The sequence below is a fragment of the Rhagoletis pomonella genome, unplaced genomic scaffold (genome assembly GCF_013731165.1).
Source record: "Rhagoletis pomonella isolate Grant_MI unplaced genomic scaffold, Rhpom_1.0 Rhpom_scaffold_03105, whole genome shotgun sequence".
Classification (NCBI taxonomy): domain Eukaryota; kingdom Metazoa; phylum Arthropoda; class Insecta; order Diptera; family Tephritidae; genus Rhagoletis; species Rhagoletis pomonella.
This window is the reverse complement of record NW_023461657.1, coordinates 1-23,669: the sequence shown is the minus strand read 5'-3', so window position 1 is coordinate 23,669 and position 23,669 is coordinate 1. Positions and strand designations below refer to the sequence as shown.

At 41.1% G+C, this 23,669-nt stretch overlaps 1 protein-coding gene across 1 annotated transcript; it reads right to left on the bottom strand.

Moving 5' to 3' along the window:
* Positions 1-201: 201 nt before the first annotated feature.
* LOC118753957 (fibrillin-3-like) lies at positions 202-23,666 on the bottom strand (the record flags this gene model as incomplete). The annotated part of the gene is made up of 5 exons (XM_036488829.1): positions 202-1,159; positions 9,860-9,952; positions 10,780-12,588; positions 12,663-12,977; positions 16,496-23,666. Coding segments are annotated over 5 exons (10,209 nt in total), but the record flags the coding sequence as incomplete, so codon positions are not given.
* Between the last annotated feature and the right edge of the window lie 3 nt (positions 23,667-23,669).

The window sequence follows — 23,669 nt, the reverse complement described above, 5'->3', positions numbered from 1 at the left end:
GCGCTCGGCTCTTCTCTTTATTGTTACATAATCCCTGAGCCACACATGAATACCATTGCGCAATTAGTTTAGCTGCCTGAAGCGAAGAGATTTTAGTTGGCGCGCGCCCTCGCACAACACTCGCCCCCCAGAGCGCTGTGCGCTTACGAGTAGCACAAATTGAGCGTGCGAGCGTGTTAGTGCGCGCGTCATGTGTGGCAATATTAGCGAGCGTGAAAAAAAATTGGAGGAGAGTTGGATAGAGCGTGTGACAGACAGAGACAGATAGAGGTTTTGCGTTTTTTTGTTGCTTTTTTTTTGCTTTGGTAGTAGTTTACATTTTTCACACTTATACAACTCTAGACGTATGCTTTACCTTTTTGACATCCATTCTTGGCATCGGCTATAAATCCAGGCGGGCAGAATTTACAAATCGGCTTATGATCCTCGACGATGCATGGCGAATTGGGCGCACACGTTGCAAAATCGCACGGATTTACGCACTGATATGAGCGGCATGCCAGTCCCGACGGACAGCCCGCGTCACGCAGACAAATCGATATTGACGGCTGGCAATCCTTCATACATATACACACCGGCTTGTGATCTTGCACTTCACATGATTTATTTTCAGCGCAAATAGGCTGTCTACCTACCGGCACTACGCACGGACTACGACATTTACCCTCACTACAAGCCATATTCGAGGCACAATCATCATCGCGATAGCATTCACGCTTCTCAGGCGCACATGTCAGTTCACCATATTCGTTAACAATAAAGCCAGACTTGCAGACGCATACCGGTTGATGGCGTCTCGTTTCACATTTCTTGCTGCCGCCACAAATAAAGAGCGGATTCTGGCAAGGATCGGCGCATTGGCCATAGTGACTACATTGTAGCGTGTCGGGACAATCGCTATCCTGCGTGCAGGGTATTTGCTGCTGTGGATCACGTGGTTGCAGCGCCGTGACATCTGTGCACTTGGGATCAGGCTTACATTCCACTTCGGGACGTCCAATATAGCAACTGGGGCAGGAACAACGCGGTCGATGTAGTACGCTTTTGCAAAGCGCGTTAGCGCCACAAACGCCACGCACCGAACAAGGATCAACACAGTGTCCTTGCAGGCATGATTTCTCACTGGGACATTCGACGTCTGATGTGCATTGTTCGGTGTCTAAAATGGAATTTGAATTGGCCGAAGAAGAGAGAGAGAGAGTGATTGAGTGAGTGAGAGTGAGAGAGTGATATAGCGAGACGACGCGTTTTTGTTGGTAGTCGGTTGGTGCGTTGGTTTTAAATAAATATTTAATCGCTTGCACGGTTCGATATAATTGAGGATTGTACTAATAGATATTTGACACGTCATACATACATATAATGCACAATAATAGTGAGTGAGATATAGAGAGCAAAAAAGAGGAGACAGACGAAGAAACGTATGCGTGACTTGTAAGAGCACACCTGTCTAAGCACATGGAGAAACATTGATATAATTTCGGTGGTACTTAGACATAAGAGTGCATGTGCATAGAAAAAAAGAGCGAAATTTCAGTGAGACACAACTAGTGTATTGTTGTAAGTGAAACATATAGTACATGCACATTTAGAGGGTGACAGAGGAAGAGTGTTTTCACTTGCTTTTGTTGCTTTTACAGCACGTACAGTCAAGAGCCAAATCGAGCAGAAAAGAAAAGAGTCAGTGAGTGGTTGAGTGAATGAGTGAACAGCTTTGAGTTCAATGCTCACTCGAAGTAAACGTAAAGATTTCGAGAGCGCAATAGAAGAAAAAAAAAACGAAGTGGAAACATCGCTTAAGGGTAGAAGGAATATTTTTTGTGCATAAAAATAAAGGAACTTAATGTATAAACTTAAATTAGCCCTAAGCTAAGATTTTAAAAAGGGATTCAGAAGAGTGTTTGGGGTGGGTAGTGTCGCGTAAAGTATTTGACTCTTATTTGACTGAGTATTTGTTTGTAGTTCTATGAGTTTTTTAGTGACACTAAAAATTTCAAATTTGTCAGTGAGTGGGTTTTGTGGGTGTGGTGTCGCTTTTGTTGGTACTGTGTGGGAGGGGGCACTTGTGCGGATTGATTGTGATTGGTGGATGGTGGATGGTGTGTGGTAGTGGATTTACTTGCGGAGAAGGGAGAGAGGTTCCACTAACAAGAAAATCAAATAAGGCTGTGTATTTACTTTATTTAAAAAAGTTAACGAAAAGTGTTAGAAATCGAAACGAAATAAAAATAGCGTTTAACGATTAATTAAAATTCAAAAATAAAAACTATATTCATATAATTAAAATTAAATTTTTTTAAACACTAAACTTTTGTATAGGTTGAAAAATTATTGGAAAAGTACTGTTATTTACGGTAGGGGGAGAGAGTTATAATTTTATAATATATTTTTTATTGCTGTTGTAGCACAAATTTTGTGGGTGTAAATTTAGGAAAAGTGCTAAGTAATAAATTTTTGATTTTTTTTGATTTTTGTTTTGAAAAAAATCAGTGTTGTGTTTGAAAATACAGTCAAATGAGTGGAGAACTGTGAAGGGGAATCATCTCACATTTTCAAAAACTCAGCAAAAGCGTTGTTTTAGTCGTAGTAGTAGTCAGTATGTGACTTTTGTTGTTGTTGTTGTGTTTTGTTTATTTAGTTAGCTATTGGATTTTCAAGCGAGTTATTTATGTTCATACATTTGTTTTGAGTGAATGATGCGTGCATTTTTTACAATAGATAATATATGTTTTTTATTTTTATTTTGCCCAATGCGCGTGGTGAATGAAATTGAAATTTTTTTTTAAGTATAAAAAAATGGCGCATATTTTTTACAAATGACAGTATCAAGTAGAAAGGGGAGCCAAATGAGGATGAGCTCTCGTTTCTAGTGACATATTGTTGGTTGAAGTTTTGAAAATGTAAAAAAAAATATTTGAAAAATTTTTCAAAAAGTTCTAAAAAGTATTTAGCAAACTTTCAAAACTCTTTTAAGTGCGAATATTTACGATTTTAGGCAGTTGGCACGCAATTTTTTACCTTATTGGGAGCATCGTCTACTTTGGACGCCATTTGTCTTTTGTAATATAAATTTTTGTTTATTTGGATATTTTTTTCTTTTGAAAACATCAGCAAGTTGAAAATAAAAATGGCATTTTTGATAACATGTATCGAGCGTCTTGCTTTTTAGAACTTTTTAAGGCATTAAAAGTCAGTTTGAGCCGAAAGGTAATTTTCAATGAAAGGAAAGGAAAAACAATTTGTTTTTCTTTCAATTTGAAAAGCTATAGACTGATTTGGAACGGTTTTGAGAGGTTTTTTTTAATGTTGAATATTTTTCGAAAAACTCACAGAATTGAAGCCATAAAATCTGCCCTTCGATAAAACTTTTTCGAAAGTTACGCTTTTTTTGCAGTTTTTTTAAGTTTTAAAAAGCAGCCCGAGCATAAATTAATTTCCAATGAAAGAAGGGTTGCCATGTGTGAAAAAAATTAGTTGTATATTTACGAGCTGAAGTAAAATGGAGTATAGCTCTGAAAAATTAACTGCCATTTTTTGACATCTCTAAGGGTAAATTGTTCAAAAATTACTCTTTAAGTTTGTGCGAATATGCGAGTTCAAGCTAAAACATACAATGTGGCATGCTTTGATCTTGTGGTGCGTTAGAAAATGCAGTTAAGTGAAATATAATATCTGGAGAGCGTGATTTCTAAATTTTTTTGATAACGAGCTGTCAAAAACTCTCCAAAATTGGCACATTTTATACTGTTAAAATTGACTTTTGAATGAAAATAAACTGTCAAAGCTCTTCAAAACTGACTATGGACTGTCAAAGAGCCTTCGGGAACTGACACTTTATCAATTGAAACTGTCTAAACTGATACTGCATCGCCTTTTCGTTGGAATATACGCCATTTTTTTTCGCAAAAAATAAATTATTTCTTTTGTTCACTTAAAAAAAACAGATTGTTTGCCCTCTGAGTAGCTGTTAAGCTTTTCGTCATTGAAATTAATATTAAAATATTTTAATTTATTTGGATATTTTGACAAAAATTCGTACGACATCCAACACATGCGCTCTGCCCTAAAGCGTACCTTGTTTTTGGGTACTTTTATGAAATGTTTATACGTGCATGTATGTAAGGTTTTCAAAAGCAAAATGCATTTTAAGTTAAAAAAATTTTAAACTAAAAAAACAATATGTATGTATGTCAAACAGGAAAATTATGAAAGGAAAATTTCGTTTATACAAATTTTTACAAAATTTCAATTTACAATTTGAAAAAAAAAACTGAACTAATCATACCAAAACTAATTTATACAAATTTGAAAAGCACTTTTTCCAATTTTTCAAATTATAATTTTTTTTTTTACAAATAATTTATACATTCTTTTTACAATTGAGTGTCTGTATTTGTACAACACAGATTCTGGTATAAATATTTATGTACAAGTGTTAGTATATAGCGCACTGCCAAAGAAATACAGTTTTGTTTTTGTTTTAGATAAATATATTTACAGCTTACTGACTAATGCAAATTACCAAATATATAGTTGGGGTTAGTGAATTTAGTTACAGCTAGCTAGCTGGCTGGCGTCTCCGGAGCCTATGCTTACTATTAATACGATTGGTGTTTTTTTTTTGTAATATTTTCTATGCTGCATAATTTTATACAATTTATATTTGATTATTTTTATTTTTTCAAATTATGTCTGCTTATATACAAACTAAAATGCCAATTAATAAGCTAAGTAATTTGTAACAGGTTTAGAGAGAGGTACGAGCAGAATATGTGTGAGAGAGAGAGAGAGAGTGAGATAGGATTAGTGAGTGAGTGTTTGCTTTTTGTTCGCTTCTGTAAGGGTCGACTTTTAGGCGCCAAGGCGCGATGATGTCGAAAAAAAATTTATGAGAGAATTCATTTGAGGTTTTCGTGACATTTGGTTAAAAAATTACTTTTATGATTTTATATATATTTGTTTAATAAAAATTAAATTTTTTTTAAAGTTATGAATATAAAAATAAAAAAAAATTAAATATTATTATTTTTTTGCTGGCATATGTGAACCAAGTGAGAATTGTCCCGTCCACAGTTCCCAATCTGAGACTAAACTGCATATAGTTATTTCAGATTTGTAAAAAAATATACTCAGATATACTCAAATATGAATAATACATATTTATTTACTCACTCAAATAGTATTAAGCTTTTGATTTAGCACTCTTTCTTAACACTAACTACATAACACTTTTTATTTTTTGAAATTTTTAATACCTAAAAATTTTCAATTTTCATTTTCGCACTTGTTTTGGAAGAAAAAAAACATATTTATCAAAATTAATTTAATTTTTTTTTGTGTATCAGGGGGGTCAAACAACAGGCGGATGGAGGAGCACATGGATGTTGGTGGTGGAGAGAGCACGTTGCGAAAGGGGCTTATTGTGGGTGAAAACACAGCGGCAGTCAGTTATTGGAACTGTGTGTGTTTGTGTGTTTACGTGTGTGGGTGGTGTGCGTGTACGTGTGGAGGTCGTTGTCAGGTTTTCTTATTTGTCTAAATTTTTCAATACGCTGTTTCTTCGTGCTTTACATTGTTCACATGTTTATATCTGTTATCCATTCCTTCGCCAATCGTTATATATTTTTGTAGCATTTTTTTTTTAATTTGTTGTTGTTTATATTACTTATCGCTATCGCGGCGTTTTATTCGATGTTGTAATTTCTGTTTAGTATTAACTTTTAGTAAATTAGCTCAAAATATTGTTGTAGTTGCTGCTGCTGTTGTTTTGTTTAGCAAACAATTTTGTACTAAATTTTGATACTTGGTTATTTGTTGTATTAGAAACAGATACTATATGTATGTATGCATTGGTATAAAACTAAAAACTTTGCTTTGCTTTGTTACACACAGTTGAGTGTATAGTTAATTGGGAGGTATTAGGAGTGGATGATGTTAAAGTTGTATAGGGTAAGGAAATGTTAGGCATTCGAGGCGTTACACCGATAACTTTTTTATTTATGAAAATTTCAAATCATTAGGTTAAAAAAAAATAAAATTTAGAGCGTAAGATTAAACTAAGTATTAAACTAAATTACAAAAATTACCGTAAAATAAAAGCTCGTTACGTAACTGTGTGTTAGCTGAGATTGGATAGATGAAAAGCTCAGAGATTTTCTATTTAGAACATATTAAAAATTTGGATTTGTGCATTCGAAAGCTTTTAGAATTAACTGTCAGTGCAAAAAAGCTCTGCAAGTAAGCTCTTTTGTTTTAAATATTAAAAAATTAGGAATTGTGGAATGTGTTAATGCCTATGTGAGTTCTGCAGCTTTTAAATTGGTCCATCAGCTCATGAAAGAAATGGATTGGATTGCCAGTAAAAGCTTTTTCTCAGAATGTCTACATCGACAATGGAAATACAGGGTGACGCCGAATGAGCTATATGGTTTAAATGGTTTATCACTTTTTTATTTATGCGATTATTATAACTTTTTTTTTTTTAAATACAGTATATTATTGGGAATTTTTTGCAATTAGCTTTGAAAAATGATATCCTGTAAGTGATGTCCATTTTCTGCTTCGCACATACGTGCTCTTTTTAGCATATTTTCCATAACTTTTCGCAGAATTTCGGGTGTAATGCCCATGATTTCATTTCGAATGTTGGTTTGGAGTTGGAGAATGGTTCTTGGTTTGTTAACGTACACTCTTTCTTTCAAATATCCCCAAAGAAAACTGTTAAAAAGAATTCAAACCATGTAGCTCATTCGGCGCCACCCAGTATTATATCAAAAAATTTGCGGTTTTTTTGGCCGAAATTACGACTTTTTCAAGGTAAAATGACGATTTTTCACCAAAAGCATTCGGCAACGCTGCTGGCAGGTCATTTCCCGGCGTGGATCCCGTTGGCATAGAGTAAAAAAAAAAAACTGTTATAAAGAATCCAAACCATATAGCTCATTCGGCGCCACTTAGTAGTATGGCCAGCGTGCAGAGCTTTGTGTAGACGCGTTCAGAGTAAAAGCTCTCAATTGCGGGTCTACATCAGTAATGAACATATAGAGCTGTTATGCTGTGCATGTCTAAACAAAATAGAAAGGAAATTCAAGAAAGCTCAAAAAGCAGGCAGAAACATAGCTGTAAAATGCGAGAACAAGTCTAATTTAGGCTAGAGCTTTGAAAGCTTTAGACGCTTGTTAAGTTTAAGCTTAAAAAAAAGGCTACATATTTGAAAAAAAACGCTTTCAAAATAGTTAGTAAAGGGAAAAGTGTTCTCGTATGCATAAATGTTTTAAATGGGATTTTCGGGCGGTACTAAAAAGCCCTTGAAACATTTTTGTTCACAAAAGAAGCTCAAACAAGTCGATATTGTGAAATTAACTTATCAATCCTAACACACGCAATAGCGGTAAAACATTGTTGAAAATCACATTTAGCATTTCAAAGCAAACATAATCGCGCATTTCTGCCACAAAAAAAAAAAAAACTTTTCGTAAGTAAATAATAATTTTTTTGCAGGAAATGATCTTGTGAGTCTGTATTAACTATTAAGTAAGAAAAAGCTTTTCAAAAAATGATATCGGGAGGTCGCAGCAAGCTTCAAACTGATTTTCTGCCCCTAAAAGCTTTTCATGGTTAGCGCCAAAAAAGAAGAAGAAGAAAAGCTTTTTATAAAAACTTTTTTTCCAAAAAAGTTTAGTACAATCTGTGGGGTTGTAATGGCTAAGCTAAAAAGTTAAAATGTTGCATAAACTTTATTTTGGCAACCTTTAGTAAGATAATATAAAAAAAATTGTTTTTCTGCCACTAATTAAGCTCAAATTAGTTTTTTTTTTAGATTTAAGTAGTCAACTTAGAAAAATTAAAAATTTGCGGAAAATTATTAAAAAGCTCTTGGTAGACACTTTTTTGTAGAAAAGCTCAAATCAGTTTTGAGGTTTGAAAATAAGTAGCTTTAGTGCGACTCAAAAGTTTTTATAAAATTTCTTTGCAAAAAAGCTCACTTGAAAGGACAGTTACCTATTAGTCGCTTTGCCTTTTACAATAGGGATCAATAGAGGATATATGTTTGTAGCCTTCTAACCATTAAAGCTTTAATGTTTACACTTGCGGCATTTTGGTAGCGTGGAATGAGAAAAAATGTCAGTTCAGTTAACGTAACCAAACGATTTTCTCAGTGTAACAAAGTTCTTTTTTCCTACGAGATGAATAAGTATCGAGGCATTTAACCTAGAATACGGTGTACTGCATCATGACTTGTTTTGGATAAGGATGATGGTTTTAGGATAAATAATAAGGGATGTATTCATATGTGTGTGTATGGAAATGTAGCAGGATATGTGTTTATATGTTTTTGGTGAGTTACTGACTTTTATTGCGTAACGTTAAAAGAAGATATTTGTATACGGATGTAGCCATTGTTCTACTACTTAGATGCCTATATTTATTTTCTTAAAACAACAATGAAAGCAGATGTAAAAAAACTTGAAAAAATTTTGTTTCTGGTTGGCGTTGTTAAATATATGTAGTTTGGTACGAATAGGTGAATGGTAGATATACATATTTATGTATGTAGGTTTGTAAGTAGAATGTAATTAATAAATTTAATTAATGTGTTACATGTCTGTAGGCACAGATTGGGAGACCGCGATAGCGACAGCGACATTCCACGAATTTCCATATGCGTATCTTTCTAATTATGGTTTTCGAAATTTTATTTTTCAAGCATTTCGTATTGAATATTTATATATGTATGTAATATCACACTTGAAATATAAGCTATGCGAATATATTTCTTTGTACGAATAGTTTAAATGCTTTCTTTAAGGGGATTTGCTACGAAAAAAAGGCTGATAAAAATAATTCAAAAATAAAAAGTTCAATAAAATACAAAACAAAAGTTAAATGAAAAATAAATTAAAATTAAATTAAATAATAAATGGTCCTAAACTGAGCAAATAAAAATTAAAATATTATAAATGTGCTTAAAAATACTTAGGTTTTCTTGCGAAAATATTTTTTCGCGCCAGTCTTTTTTTCCAGTCTTACTTTGTAATACTTCTTTTACTTTCCTGCGATTTGCTCTCTTATTGAAGATTATTTTTTCTTTATTTCCTTCTTTACTTTGGGACACTAAACACAATGCGTGTAAATATTGTTTTGTATATGCTTGTATGTATTTGTGTGTGTGTGTGTGTGTGTGTGAAACGTTAAAAATGTCTAAAAAAACCCAGTAACTAAATTTGTATTAAAATCAAAATAATTTTGGTTTTTATTATATTTTGTATTTACACACACTACACTGTGAGAAATATTTGCTTAAAAACAACTGTTAACCGCAAATATGTGATTACTTTTGCTGTGTCAAAGGTTAAATTGGTAACATCTTATTAAATTTCGATAAATAAATTAGATTTTTAATTAAAATTGTTGCATTTTAATTGATTAATTGTATTATTTAATTTTAACGAAATTTGTTAAACTAGTAAAAAAACATTTCAAATTTGGGGTTAATTTCTTGCAATTAATTTTTTAAATTTAAAATTTATTTATTTTTTGGTTTTTTTAAATTGCATAAAAACATATATCTCAAGTCAAACAATTGTTACTCACAAGATTAATAATATTTAAGATTTAATTGTATAGGCTATTATGGTGGTATTAGACTAGACGTGGTCTTAGCAAATGCTCATTTAGCACCAAAACAAAACCAAGAAAAAAAAAAAACGAACTAAGAGAGGCTAAACTAACAATTCTGCAAGTAAAAAAAAAATCTACTAAACTCACTAAGTATGCTAAAAATTTTTGGTTATAGAGTAATTCATTGTTTAGACCACCTAAGGGGTACATAAAATAAGCGTAAAATTTTGGTACTTACCGTGCCGACAGACATAGTCGACGCCTTTGCGTATGCATTCGCCTGTAATGCAACCCTGAGTGCGGCAGTCTTCTTGTGGTGGCGTTAAGTAACCTAGTAGTGGGTGGATGTTAAAAATCAATTGATTAATGAGAAGCGGGAGAATTAAATATTTATAAAAAATCATAAAAATAATATAAATACATATTTCTTAATATTAATCTCAATTTCAATCTTAATCTGAATCTATATCTCGATCTTAATCTTATTATTAATTCTTATATTAATGTTAATCATAATATTAATCTTAATTTTAATATTTATCTTAATCTTAATATTAATTTTATTCTTAACCTAAGTTATCATTTTGACCTTAATCTTAATACTAATTCCAGTCAAAATCTTAACTTTAATCTCAATCTAAATCTTAATCTTAATCTTAAATTTAATCTTAATCTTAATCTTAATTTTATTCGTAATCTCATTCTCAATCTTAATCTCAAACTCAATCTTAGTCTTAATCCAAATCTAAATCTTAATCTAATCTGAATCTTAATCTTGACCTAATATTTTTTTATTTTAGTCTAAATCTTGGCCTGCATCTTTATCTTAATCTTAATCCAAGTCTTTATTTTAATTTCAATCACAATCCCATCTCAATAATATTCTTAATCTCAATCCTAAAGCCATTCTTAATCTTAATCTTAATTACAATCGCAGACTCTTTCAATATCAATCAAAATCTTGATCTTAACTTTAATCTACCCCCACATTAGCTTAGGCCCTCGAACTCAAGCAGCACACTGGTGTATAACTTGGTGTAGATTTACGAATTTTTGTATAAATCTGATTAATTGTACCAAAATTCACAAATTTACACCAAGTTATACACCAATGTGCTACTTGAGAATTTCCAATACCCTATTCACCCTCATACTCACATTGCACATACGCATCGCCGTACGGGGACTCCTCGGGGCAATAGCATTGCGCTTCGTTGTGATCGAGCACGCGGCAAGCCGAATTCTGCCCGCATGGTTGTTCGGCGCATGCATTCACCAGATGTCCTTCGCAGACGCATCCCTTGTGCGCATCACCCATACAACCGTCCAGGCAGGCACACTCATAACCGCCAGGTACTTCCGTGCATTTAGAATTAGCGCCGCAGGGATGATTTGCGCAACCACCATCCAATGGACGACACTCCGTTTCGGGACTGCCAAAGTAGTCCGGTGGACATGAGCATTGTGGTTTGCGATCCACAACACGACATTGCGCATTGACACCGCACGCGCCATATTCCAAACAGGGGTTGCGACATTTACCCGCATCACAGCGCTTATTCGGTTCACAGTCGGCATCTTGCGCGCATTCGAATTGTACGCACTCCTTGCTCGGTTCACCCTCATAGCCATCGGGGCAGTAGCAAAGCATGCGATGATCGGATACGGTGCAGAGGGCATTACGTCCACAAGCTGACTTGTCTGCACAAGGATCAGCGCATTTGCCACTGAGGCAACTCTGATCAGTGGGGCAGTCGGAGTTTGTCTTGCAGCCGGCAAGACAGGTGCCGCGTTCACAGAGTTGTCCGAGTGGGCAGTTACGCCCGGCGCTACACTTTTGACGGCATTTGCCACGCGCGCACACTTGACCGCAAGCGCAGTCGTCCGAGTGTGTGCACGAGTCAGCGCAGTAGGTGTTCGTTTCATCACATTGACAGCTGGGATTGCAGCGTTGTGGCGGCTGTTGACAACCGCTAAGTCCATCGCCGAGGAATCCATTCGGACAGCTACACTGCACGCCATGGTTGACCACCAAGCAATTGGCGCATTGTCCACATTGTCCTGGCGCATCACAGGGATTTTTGCATTTTTTGTTGATGCACGCCTCATCGCTGGGGCAGGTAAGATCGTTGCGACAGCCGATTTGGCAGACACGATTTTCGCAGATTTGTCCTTGCGCGCAGGCAGAGTCGGTGTTGCAAACTGTACGACAAGTGCCGCGCATGCAGCGCTCATCCGCCAAACAATTCTGATCGTTGCGACATTTTCCTTGGCAACTGCCGCCGTAGCATAGTTGAGTGCCACCGCAGTCTTCATTGTGCGTACAAGCAATGCGTGGCGTTTTGCATGACACTTCCGCATTGCCGACAAGACCCTGCGGGCATTCGCATTGCTTATGATGGTCGATCACTAGACATTCAGCATTCGTGCCGCAGGCTGCTGGTTCGGCGCAAGGATTCACGCACTGTTGATTGACACACGACAGTTCATGCGGACAGCCCTGATCCGAGCGGCAACCAGCTACGCACGTCAGTCCCAAGCAAACTTCGCTGTTGCGGCAGTCATCATCACGTCGACAGAGTGGTTTACACACGCCACCTTGGCAGCGTTCATTCGAAAGACAACCAGCATTATCGGCGCACAACGGACGGCAGGCAAACTCAAAGCAAGCCAAACCATTTGCACAATCGCGGTTTTCATTACAGCCCAGAGGCGGACTGCGCACGCAACCGACCTGTGGTGTAGGACTCGGTACCATGCCATCAAGGCAGCTGCAAATGGCGCGATGATTAGACACCGAGCAAGCGGCATTCGGGCCGCAAGGATTCTCCAGGCAGGGGTTGGTGCACTTGTCTTGGCGACAGGATTCAGAAGCGCTACAATCGTCATCGGTACGACAGCCATATACGCACTTGTTGTGCAAGCAAACATGTCCGAGGAAGCAGTCGTTGTCCACGCGACATGTCACTAAAACACGACAAAAGTAGTGGGAAATAAGTTTTTGAATTAGAAAACAAAGATTTTCAAGAATAAATACTCACGCATACAGCTACCGCGTAGACACTTTTCATTCAATGCACAATCCTGATCGTTTTGACAAGCCGGTTGACACATTGAGTCGTGGCAGTTGTAGCCATCATGGCATTCCGCATCGCTAGCACAGGCCACGGGTATGCGTACACATTCGACATCTGGGTTACCGGTGAAACCGGCTGGGCAAGAGCATTGCTTGTAATGTGTTTGTATGTGACATTCGGCATTCATGCCGCAAGCTTGTGCCTGCAGGCAGGGATTGATACATTGGCCACCTTGACATACCTCCGATGAGCCGCATTCGGTGTCAAGTATGCAGGCAGCTGGAAAAAGTTAGAGAGTAGGTTAGTGGTTTTTCATTTAAGATTCATGTAGTATAACGTCTTGTAGCTGTTGTCTGCAGTTGTGTATGTTGTGTAGGTTATCTGTATTTTTTACGCTGTCCGATTTGTTAACCTAACCTGTTCAAATGTGACTCCTGTGCCTGACTTAAATTTTTTTTGATCTCTGCTTTTTTAGTAAATTCTGAAGAACTTCGAACTAAACCTATTATTATTTTACCAATGCTCGGATACAAGGGCAACAGTAGAGGGGTTCTTACACTTGATTAAGTCTGAACTGATTCTTTTCGTCTCAAAGTAAATCAAAGTAGAAGGCTAATATTAAGGCAAGGACCCTTAAAGCTAAAACGACTACATAATTATTTCTTGCAGTTCTGTTGGAAACATAGATACATAGATAAAACAAATGCTCAGATATACATAGGTAACGACCAACGATTATAAGGATATTCAAGTTGAACTGCCTACGAAACTCGAACGGATCGAAGCTTGTTGGTAAATCATGTATTCCAAAATGTTACACCGCCAAAGCATTTGCCTGCCTATCCCTGATATGATTTCTGGAAATTCCTTTGCTTAACTGAATATTAGATGGCTATCGAATCTATAGTAAAAATTTACGGAACTATCCAAGAAATGCCGCTGATCTTTTGTGCATGTTAACCAGAGACCTCGAATTAATACTTCAGCAATGGACAGTGTCTAACAACCAAGTCAGGGCATTGATAGTAGCGCAAAAGTTCTATAAAGTTCTTATTCGAATCGACGCTATTAACTCCTGGTATATAGGAATACACTAATACCATGTCCCCACCGGAGCTAACCACGTAGTTATGGCTATTGAGTTGGTTAAGCCGATAACCCACTTGATTTAGCGTAGTTTCGCCATATAAAAATGACAGCACTTAACCATTTCACTGAGATGGTTAAAAGCTAACCAACTCGAAACCACGTCGAGAGTCTGATACAACCCTGTGTTTTCCCGCCATCTGTGGGTCATTAGCGTTAAAATGTAAAAAAACATTCCTTACTAGTGTTTGGACTTTACTAAGATCAGATTAGATTTACTCCGGTTTTTGAAAAAATTTGAAATGTACTCCTCTACTCCGCTTGACTTCAAATCTATTCCGTTTTTTTTTTTCATTCATGTTATGCCCTCTTGGGCCGTTTTTTGAGTGTTCACCACCGGTTTCAGTAAAAAAATCGAAAGTTCTCACTGTTAAAAAGTAAAGCGCCATTCACATACAACTTTCCTCGCTTTGCTTGACAGTTCAAACTTTGACAACAAAGCGTGGAACGCAGAAGGTATCAAAGGTATGCTACAATAAACGCTTTGACAGCTTTTACGTTCTCCTTTTCCTCCGTATATTTTCTCTGTAAAATAGATAACAATATAATAATATGCACTAATAATAGCAATAAAATTTCCTCTTTACCCTATTTTTGTCATTAAATGCAAATGCAAGCGCACGAGAAAAGATGCAATGCCAAAGCGGGCAAAAGTTGAGAGTTGCCCAAGATTTTGCTTCGCTTTGCTTTGCTTTGCTTCAAACGTTTTTTATGTGAGCATACTCATGCATATGCCCACATCGATCTTATATGTCAAAGCAAGGAACTATCAAGCAAAGCGAGGAAAGTTGTATGTGAATCAGCCTTAACTCTTTCATAGCAATGCATCAATAAAGTAACTTCGTTATTTTTGATGTATGGCTGTAGAAATTGGCGGATGCAGAACTTTACTTAAGTTGTTAAAAAATATATGTAGAATGAAATTTATATAAAGTAGAAAAAGTTTAGATCCTGTTGCTCTTTAAAAAATTAAGTGTTGGAATTGTTCTACTTTATAGAAAATGCTAAATATTACCTAAATATTTAACATATTATCCCTACATTGCCTCGCGTTCTTATTTTTGCATGAATAGAAAATATTTAAATCAAACAATTAATGTCAGAAACGAAAATAAAAAAATTCAATCTAGTACGGAAAATTTGTTTTTGCCCGGATTTTTAGTCCTGAATCGATTTTTGGTGGTCCGAACACTGTTCTCTACATTTGTACCGCTTTATAAACCTCAAACCGCAGTGTGTGTGATGTGGTTAAGTTCGATTTGAGATGGTTAACTTTTTGGTGGGGACAGGTTCAGAGCAGGCTGATGAAGTTGTAGAGAAAGATGAGAAGCATCTCGAAACAGGCTTTTTAGATGCAGAGCCGTACTCTAGTTTCTGTTGATAGCTGTGTATTTCCTAGGAAGTATTTATTTGCGCATTAAGGCAAAGTTGTTAGCCAGGCGAATTACCAGACACAGCTTTTCGAATGAGCTCATTTTTCAAAGGCCCTGAGGAGACTCCAAAAGCAGTAAAATGCTCCAAGTGTGTTGAGCTTTTTGTGCGACGGGTTCATTGACAAAGGTTATTAGATGTCCGTGACTTATTACTAAGCTAAGTAAGTTCAGCGAGTAGACAGTTGAGAAGTGCATATAGCTAAAACTTTTTGTTTACCTACGAAAGGGTTTAGAAGTTGTGAGTGATTCATTTCATAGTTTAAGGTACTTTTTGTTAAAGGATGGAGGAACTATTAGAAGTGCATAAGTCGCTTACACAGCTTGCAAGGAGAGGCTTTCAATAGCGTCTTTCATTCATTAAGCTTACATACCGCACGCTTTGCGGCAGAGCTGTCGTGGATAAACGGGGAAGCGCTGTTTATAATATAACGTAAGGTTAGAAGGGTCACGCCACAAAGTGGTGTTCCCTCACGTCTCCTTTGATTTGTGATTGTAAACGTCCGGTTAGAGGAGAATGTTAGTAAAGGTGACTTTGGATGAATTGATCCAAACGTTACATGGTTTCGACATTGCCGCCTGCGAAACTTCGTTCGTGCATTCTGAAAACTTGAACGGAAGATAGTCGCAGCATCGATATGTTTTGAGTGAATATTTGTATGAGGACGTTTGTATAAAATAGACCTTCCGTGGTACCACAAACACCATTTTGTCTTTGGGGGCCCTACTAAGGTAAATCAAGCCCACACGTCTAGCCTTCCAAGTCTCTAACAATACTCAATCTTTTTCGAGAAATTTTAAGCTTCTTTATGCAGAAAAACAGCTTAAAACTTAATAATCGCCATAGCTTAGCTTATTGTGGTCTCAAAATCATTTCCTGAGTAGTCTTTTTGGCTTAACCGAATGCGTACGTTTAGATATTTACGTTTCTTCGTTAAGTATTTATATTCCAACAGGGAGTTATACTAGATTTGGTTATATTAAATACGCCCTGCATATTTAAACATAAAATATGTAGGTATTACGCGTACCCAAGTGCGTGGAATTTATTTGTAAGTAGAGTAGTATGTAGTGTAGCATTTAACTACAAAGTTAGCTCACTAAGGGGTTTGTTTGTTTAGGTTTTATTAAATATTTTCAAATTCTAAACCGTTCCGGAATTAGCGTTCGTTATTAATTTTGTGTGTTTTGCTTTGGATCGTTGGTTTTGTTAGTACTTACGTTTACAAATACTATCCGAACAGTAGGTATTTGTCGAGCAGTCGCTGGTCATTTGACATGGTACGGGTAGTGGCTTACAACCGGTAACCCGATCAGCGGGATTATCATCGTAGCCATTACGGCATGCACAATGAGCTTGATGACCTTTGGGTATGCATTCGGCATTCGTGCCACACTTAACATTCGCACAAACATCTTGACACTTGGTTATACCGTTAATTTTCGTGCACTCAGCATGCGGGGGACAATCATCGCTAGTTTCACACTCCACCGCGGTGCGACAACCTTCATTGTAGGGATCACCAACCAAACCGGGAGGACAGGTACATTTGAAAGAGCCACGCGAATTGCGGCAACGTGCACCTGGACCGCACGGCGCATCGTTACAAAAGTCGATAACGTCACAACGCACACTCGGATCACCGGTATAGCCCGGTTGACAATGGCATATTTGTTTGTGATTTTCTGTAGTGCAGAGTGCATTATCGCCACATGGTTCGCCAATGAGACAAGCTATCTTGCACATGTGATTGTCGCAGGTCTTGTCGTGCGAACACTCTGCGTCTGTGTTACATTCAATTTTGCGGCAACCGCTCTTTGGATCGCCGAAGAAGCCTTCCTTACATTCACAATCGGGCGCATGGCTGCGCGCAATACACTCGGCGTTGCGTCCACAAATGGCGCGTCCTAGACATACATTCTCGCACGAAGCGCGACCATAGTTATCCTGTATGCAATTTTCGTTCACATCGCAGTCATCGTCGTTGCCGCAGAGCACCTCTTTGGTGCAAATATTGTTGAGACAATACTGGAATTCGGGGCAGGATGAATTTGTGCGGCATGTGGGTTGACACACGCCTTGTATGCACAGCTGATCGGAGATACAATCGCGCACGGAAGAGCAAAGCGTAGCGCATATGCCATTGGTGCAAATTGTACCCGAGGCGCATTGGCTGTCTGTGTTGCAGTATTGTAGCGCTACGCAGCCGAGTTGTGCATCACCGGTTGTGCCAGTTTCGCAAGTACACACGCCTATGTGATTCTGTGCGGTACAACGTGCATTTGCACCACAAACATTCGGTAGCGTACATGGGTCCACACATTTCGATTCCAAGCAAGCCTTCTCATTGGCGCAGTCCTCATTGTCGGAGCACTCGATATAGACACATTCGATGGATGGATCACCGCGCGCATTAGATGGGCAAGTGCAGATGGCATTGTGTGATTGCGCCGAGCAGGTAGCATTACGACCGCAGGCATTCTCGCGCTCACAAGGACTGCGACAGCGCGAATTTTGACAGCTTGCGCTGGAAGGACAGTCCGAGTCGGTGAGACATTCGTTGGGGTCACGGCAACCCACATTGATTGGATCGCCTATGAGTCCTTCGCGACATAGACACTGGTAGCTGCCGGGATGATTTTGGCACATGGCGGTGCTGTGGCAAGGTTTTGACAGACATTCGTCAATATCCTCGCATTCACCGTTGACGAGCTGATAGCCCTCATAGCAGGAACAAAGCGCTTCGTGATTGGCAACATTACAGGTGCCTTTACCGCAAGATATTAGATCGCAGGGTTTGATGCAACGATTGGTTTCACTATCGCATGCCTTGTCACTAGCGCAGTCTTCGTTGACGATGCATTCGACTTTGAAGCAGCCGACCGTATGTTCGCTGGGGTCGCCCAAATGACCGGGTGGGCAGTCACAAGCAGCCTGATGATTTTCAGCAATACACAGCGCATGCGGTCCGCAGGTGGTATTCGTGCAGGGTTCCGTACATTTGTCGTTAACGCAGGATAGATTGTTTGCGCAATCCTGATCCCTGTAGCATTCTTTGGGAGCGATGCAGCCTTGTTGAGAGAGCCCATCGCCTACGGTACCATCGGGGCATATGCAACGGTAAGAGCCGGGTATGTTCTCGCAGCGCGCTGTCAGATGGCAAGGTTCCTCTGTGCATTCGTCAATGTCAGAGCAGCCAAAAGGCGTGCCAATGAAACCGGACGCGCACTTACACTTGCCGCTCAGGCAAAGCTCAGTCGGCGGACAATCGGCATCGGAGTCGCAGCCCGGCTGGCAGGTGCCGTCATTGTTGCAAATTTCGCCTGGCAGGCAGTTGTTGCTGGTGTAACAAACCTTGCGGCAGACATTCTGGTAACAGCGTTCGCCAATAGCACAAACTGAGTTCTTCTGACACGGCAGGTTGCACTGATTTCCAATGCACATATGACCGTTGGGACACTGATTGGTGGCTAAGCAAGGTGCTGGTACGCGAACGCAACCTTGATCGGCTGTTGGGTTGCCTTCGAAGCCTTCTGGGCACGTGCACTGACTGAGATGTTTGTCGATGCTGCATAGCGCATTTGGACCGCAGATGCCGCCCGTCTTGCAAGGGTCGTCGCATTTGTTGTTGATACAGGATTGATCGGCGGAGCAGTCTTTATTACTACGGCAGCCAATAACGCACAGGCCTTCCAAACAAGCCAAACCCGATGTGCATTGGCTGTGGTCCAAGCAAGGAATTACACAAATATTGTTTAAGCATTTTTCTCCTGTCGAGCAGTCGTCCGCATTGCGACATGCCACGCGGCATTGACCGTTGTAACAGATTTCACCGCCGCAGTCGATGTCAGACCGACATCTTGAAACTGAGCGCACGCATCCCTCTTTAGGCGACTCGCCGCTCTGTTGGAATTTCAGTGGACAGCTACAAACAGGCTTACGGTTAACAACCTTACATTCGGCGTTTTGACCGCAGGCGTTATCGCAAGGATCAATGCAGCGGCCACCAGCGCATATGGTATTCACTGGACAATCGGCATCGCCATTGGGACATTGACTATCGGGACGGCAGCCTGTGGTTTCCGGATCGCCAATAAAGTTTTCGGGGCAGCGACATATTGGGCCAGACGGTGTTACCTCGCAAATGGCGGAATGATGGCAAGTACCCGCAAGACAGCCACTTATTTTGGTGCACTCCACCTCTGGCATGGGATTTCCTTTGAAGCCTGGTGGGCATTGGCACACAGCGCGATGATCTTCAGCAATGCAAATAGCATTCTCGCCACAGGACTCCTCGTCACAAACATCGTAGCAAGTGTGTGTCATGCGGTTGCACATTTTCGTTGGCGGACAGTCGTGATTGTAGACACAAGGCACACTCTGACACCCATTGAAGGGGTCATTTGGATCGCCTGCATATGGGCCAGGTGGACACTGACATTGAGCGAGGTGATTGTTGGTGATACAAACCGCACGTGGTCCGCACTTGACGCTTTCACAAGCCGGACGGCAAGTGAGACTTTCGCTAGGTCCATATTTAATACAAGCTTCCGATTCAGCACACTCAGCATTGGTGCGACATTGATTTTTGACCACCGGCTGACAGCCATTGCGATCATTCGGATTACCGACAAAGCCGGAAAGACAGTCACAGCGTCCTTGATGATTGCGCGCCACACAGACGGAATTTGCCGGGCAGGTGAACTCGTCGCAGAGAGAAACACATTTAAGTACACCTACCACATCTGGTCGACAGGCGGCAGCCGTTGGACAGTCCTTATCGCTGGTGCAGTCTGGCAGTGTGGGCTTCTCGCACGATGAAGTAACCGGATTCCAAACAAAACTGTCTGCGCAATTGCATAGCGCATGTCCATTCGCATCGATGTTGCATACCTCATTCGTGCCACAAACAACTTTCGTGCATCGATTGATGCATTCTCTTGTACCCTGCATATCGGGTGCGCATGAAAATCCAGCCTCACAGTCATTATCTGTTTTGCATTTATCTTCAATATCCGGCACCTTTCGTTCTGGTTGACAACCGACTTGCAAGTTGCTGGGGTTGCCGAAGTAGCCATCAGTGCATATGCAAGAAGATCGATGATCGTTTGATACACAAAGCGCATTGGGGCCACACTGTATCTTTGAGCAAGCATCGACGCACTTACGCAAACCTTTGCCCAGTTGGAAACAAATTTCGGAGTGCTTACAGTCCCCGTCGTTGTTGCATTGACCACGAATGGTGCAACCAGTGTTGGTGTCATGCGGGTCGCCGATGTACCCGAGTGGACAGATACACTTACCGCCATCGCAGACGGCCCTGGGACCGCAGGCAGTTTTGGAGCACAGATTTTTACACCTTCCACTCTCGCAAGTAAAGCCGTCGGGGCATTCCACACGCGCGCTGCACTCACACCGCTCAGCATCGCTGCAGAAAACACTATCTACTGGCTGACAGCTGCTGAACGGATCACCGGCGAAGCCAGATAAGCAGAGACATTCAAAACCTCCGTTTGAGTTGAGGCAAGCAGCATTTAGGCCACATGGTTTGTTCACGCACTCATCCACATCTTGGCAACCCACGTATGCATTACCGGTGAAGCCTTGCGGGCAGATGCAACTAATTTGTTGGCCATCAGAGCGGCACTCAGCATTCGGTCCACAGCTATTGGGTGCGCAGATATTTTTGCTTTGTGGTCCGCAACCTTCATATGGATTGCCAGTTGTGCCAGGATTGCAAGCGCATACGCTGTTGCCGAAACCATATTCACAATGCGCATTCTCGCCACACTTTGGCTCACATTCGGCATTTTTAACAGGCGGCACACACACGAGATCTGGATTGCCAATGAAGTTGGGTTCGCAAACACATTTTCCACTACTCTTGTCGCAGGTGGCGCCAGTGCCACATACCACGCCGTCGCAACGCTCTTTACAGCGGCCATTGATACAAACTTGTCGTCCAGCGCAAGGTCGTGATGCGCTACATTGATCCGTTGTACAGGAACCGCCAGGGAATGGATTACCGAAGTAACCTTGTGGACACTTGCAAGTAGGACCGTCCGAAGTTGGTATGCAGAGCGCGCCTCCGCCGCAAATGATATCCTTACATTGAGAGACACAGTCGCCGTTCGGATCTTTGCTATAACCAACGCGGCAACGACACCAGCCTGCATGGTTTTCTGTCTCGCAGAATGCGTTGGGGCCGCACAGTAGACTGGAGCACGGCGACACGCAAGTGCCCTCCACGCAGGCCAGATTGCTAGCGCAATCTTCGTTGCTTGTGCAGGTGCTCTTGGGCACGCCGGTCTCCAGTATACAACCGCTTTTGTATGGATCGCCAGTGAAACCTTTCGGGCAGACACATTGATAGCCACCCTTCTTATTAACACAATAAGCGCCATAAGCGCAAGGCAAATGAGCACACTCATCCTCGTCCGTACAGCCCATAAGCGGATCTCCTTTGAAACCAGGTTCGCACATACACTGTGGTGGGTCTGTTGGTGTACACTTCGCGTTAATGCCACAAGGAAATCGTTCACAAGGACTTTTGCATTTGTTATTATCGTAGGGATCCAGGAAGAAAGGTGGTGGGCAAACACATTCGCCAGGTTGCACACATTTCTCGTTCGTGCCACATTCCTTATCGGCGGCACACTTACGTTGCGCTGGCGCACACAGTCCGTGATATGGATCGCCGTTGTACCCATCCGGGCAGGCGCAGGTAAAGCCACCAGGGATGTTGATACACTCAGCCCCAAAAGCGCATACTTGCGCGTCGCGTTCAACGCACTCATCCACGTCGATGCAAGAGCCATCCGGGCCTGTTTTGTAGCCTTTCGGGCAAGCGCAGTAGCTGACGCCGCCAGCAATGGAAATACACTCCGCACCACCTGGACATTTCTTATCTGTCGAGCAATCGGCGAGTATGCAGCTGTTGCCCACCAATTTGTAAGGTGGTTGGCATTGACATTCCGGTGATTTGCATTGCTCGCACATGACGAACGGGTTGCCGCTAAAGCCTTGTGGGCACTTACATTCGTAACTGCCCGGTAAGTTCTTGCAAAGCGCGTTGAGACCGCAAGCTGCTTTCTGCCGACTCGGTGAGCACTCATCCACATCTTGACACTGTCCCGTCTCCGCATTGCGTTCGTAACCTTGTCGACAAATGCAAACACCATTGCCAGTGTATGAATCTGTGACGCAAGTTTCACCTGGTGAGCAGGGATTTGAGTCGGAGCAAGTGAAAGCGACTTTGCCAGCGGTGCAACCTTCTCGATAGGGATCGCCGCTTGTGCCGCTCGGGCACTGACACAGATAGCCGCCGGGTGTATTCGTACAGATGGCATTCGCCTGACATGGGTTCGCCTTGCATTCGTCGATATCATTACAGCCGCCAGGCGTGTTCGGGCTACCCGTGTAACCCTCGACACACAAGCACTGCGCTTGTCCGTTAGCCAACATGCATTGCGCATGCGAGCCACAATTAACCGCTTCGCAGGGATGACGACAATCATTGCCGATATTTGGCTGTGGGCAGAGGCAACGTTTTTCCGCATCACATATTGCATTGCCTGGACAATCTTTGTCTACGGCGCATGTAACAATCGGCACGCAACGTACCGTGGGATCTGGATCAGCGATTGAATCCGCTGGACAGCGACAGGTATAACCGCCATTCATATTAACACATTCCGCGCCTTCGCCGCACTTGCTGCCCACGCGACATTCATCCACGTCCACACATTTGGCGTGCGGATCGCCAGAGAAGCCCGATGGGCACGTGCAGCTAAAGCTGCCTAACGTATTCGTGCATGTTGCATTTACGCCACAACTGCCGTAGGGACCATGTACCGTATCACATTCGTCGATGTCTATGCAACCAGCTGAAATGTCACTTGGATTGAACGTCCAACCATCTTCGCAGATGCAGTAAGCTTCATTGCCATCTGGCTTGCAGTAAGCATGCTCGCCACAATGTACATCCTCACAGGGTTCCTTGCAGCCGATGCGTGGGGGTGTGCCCACAAAGCCAGCTTCACAATCGCAACGGAACGAACCAGGTGTATTTATGCATTGCGCATGCGCTCCACAGGCGTCCGCATGCGTGCGACACTCATCGATGTCGACACAACTGGAGCCGATCGGTTCGAAGCCATCCAAACAGAAACATTGATTTTCGATACATTCCGCATTGTTGGTGCAATCAAAACTGCTGCGACAGAGGATATTCACATCGACTTGCTCACAAGCGACTTTCGGATCGGGTTTTCCATCGAAGCCTTGCGGACACTTGCAGTTGTAACCGGGTGCGGCATTCTCGCAGATGGCATAAGTACCGCAGGGCTTTTCCAATGCGGTGCACTCATCGATGTCGGTGCAGCCGCGGAAGGG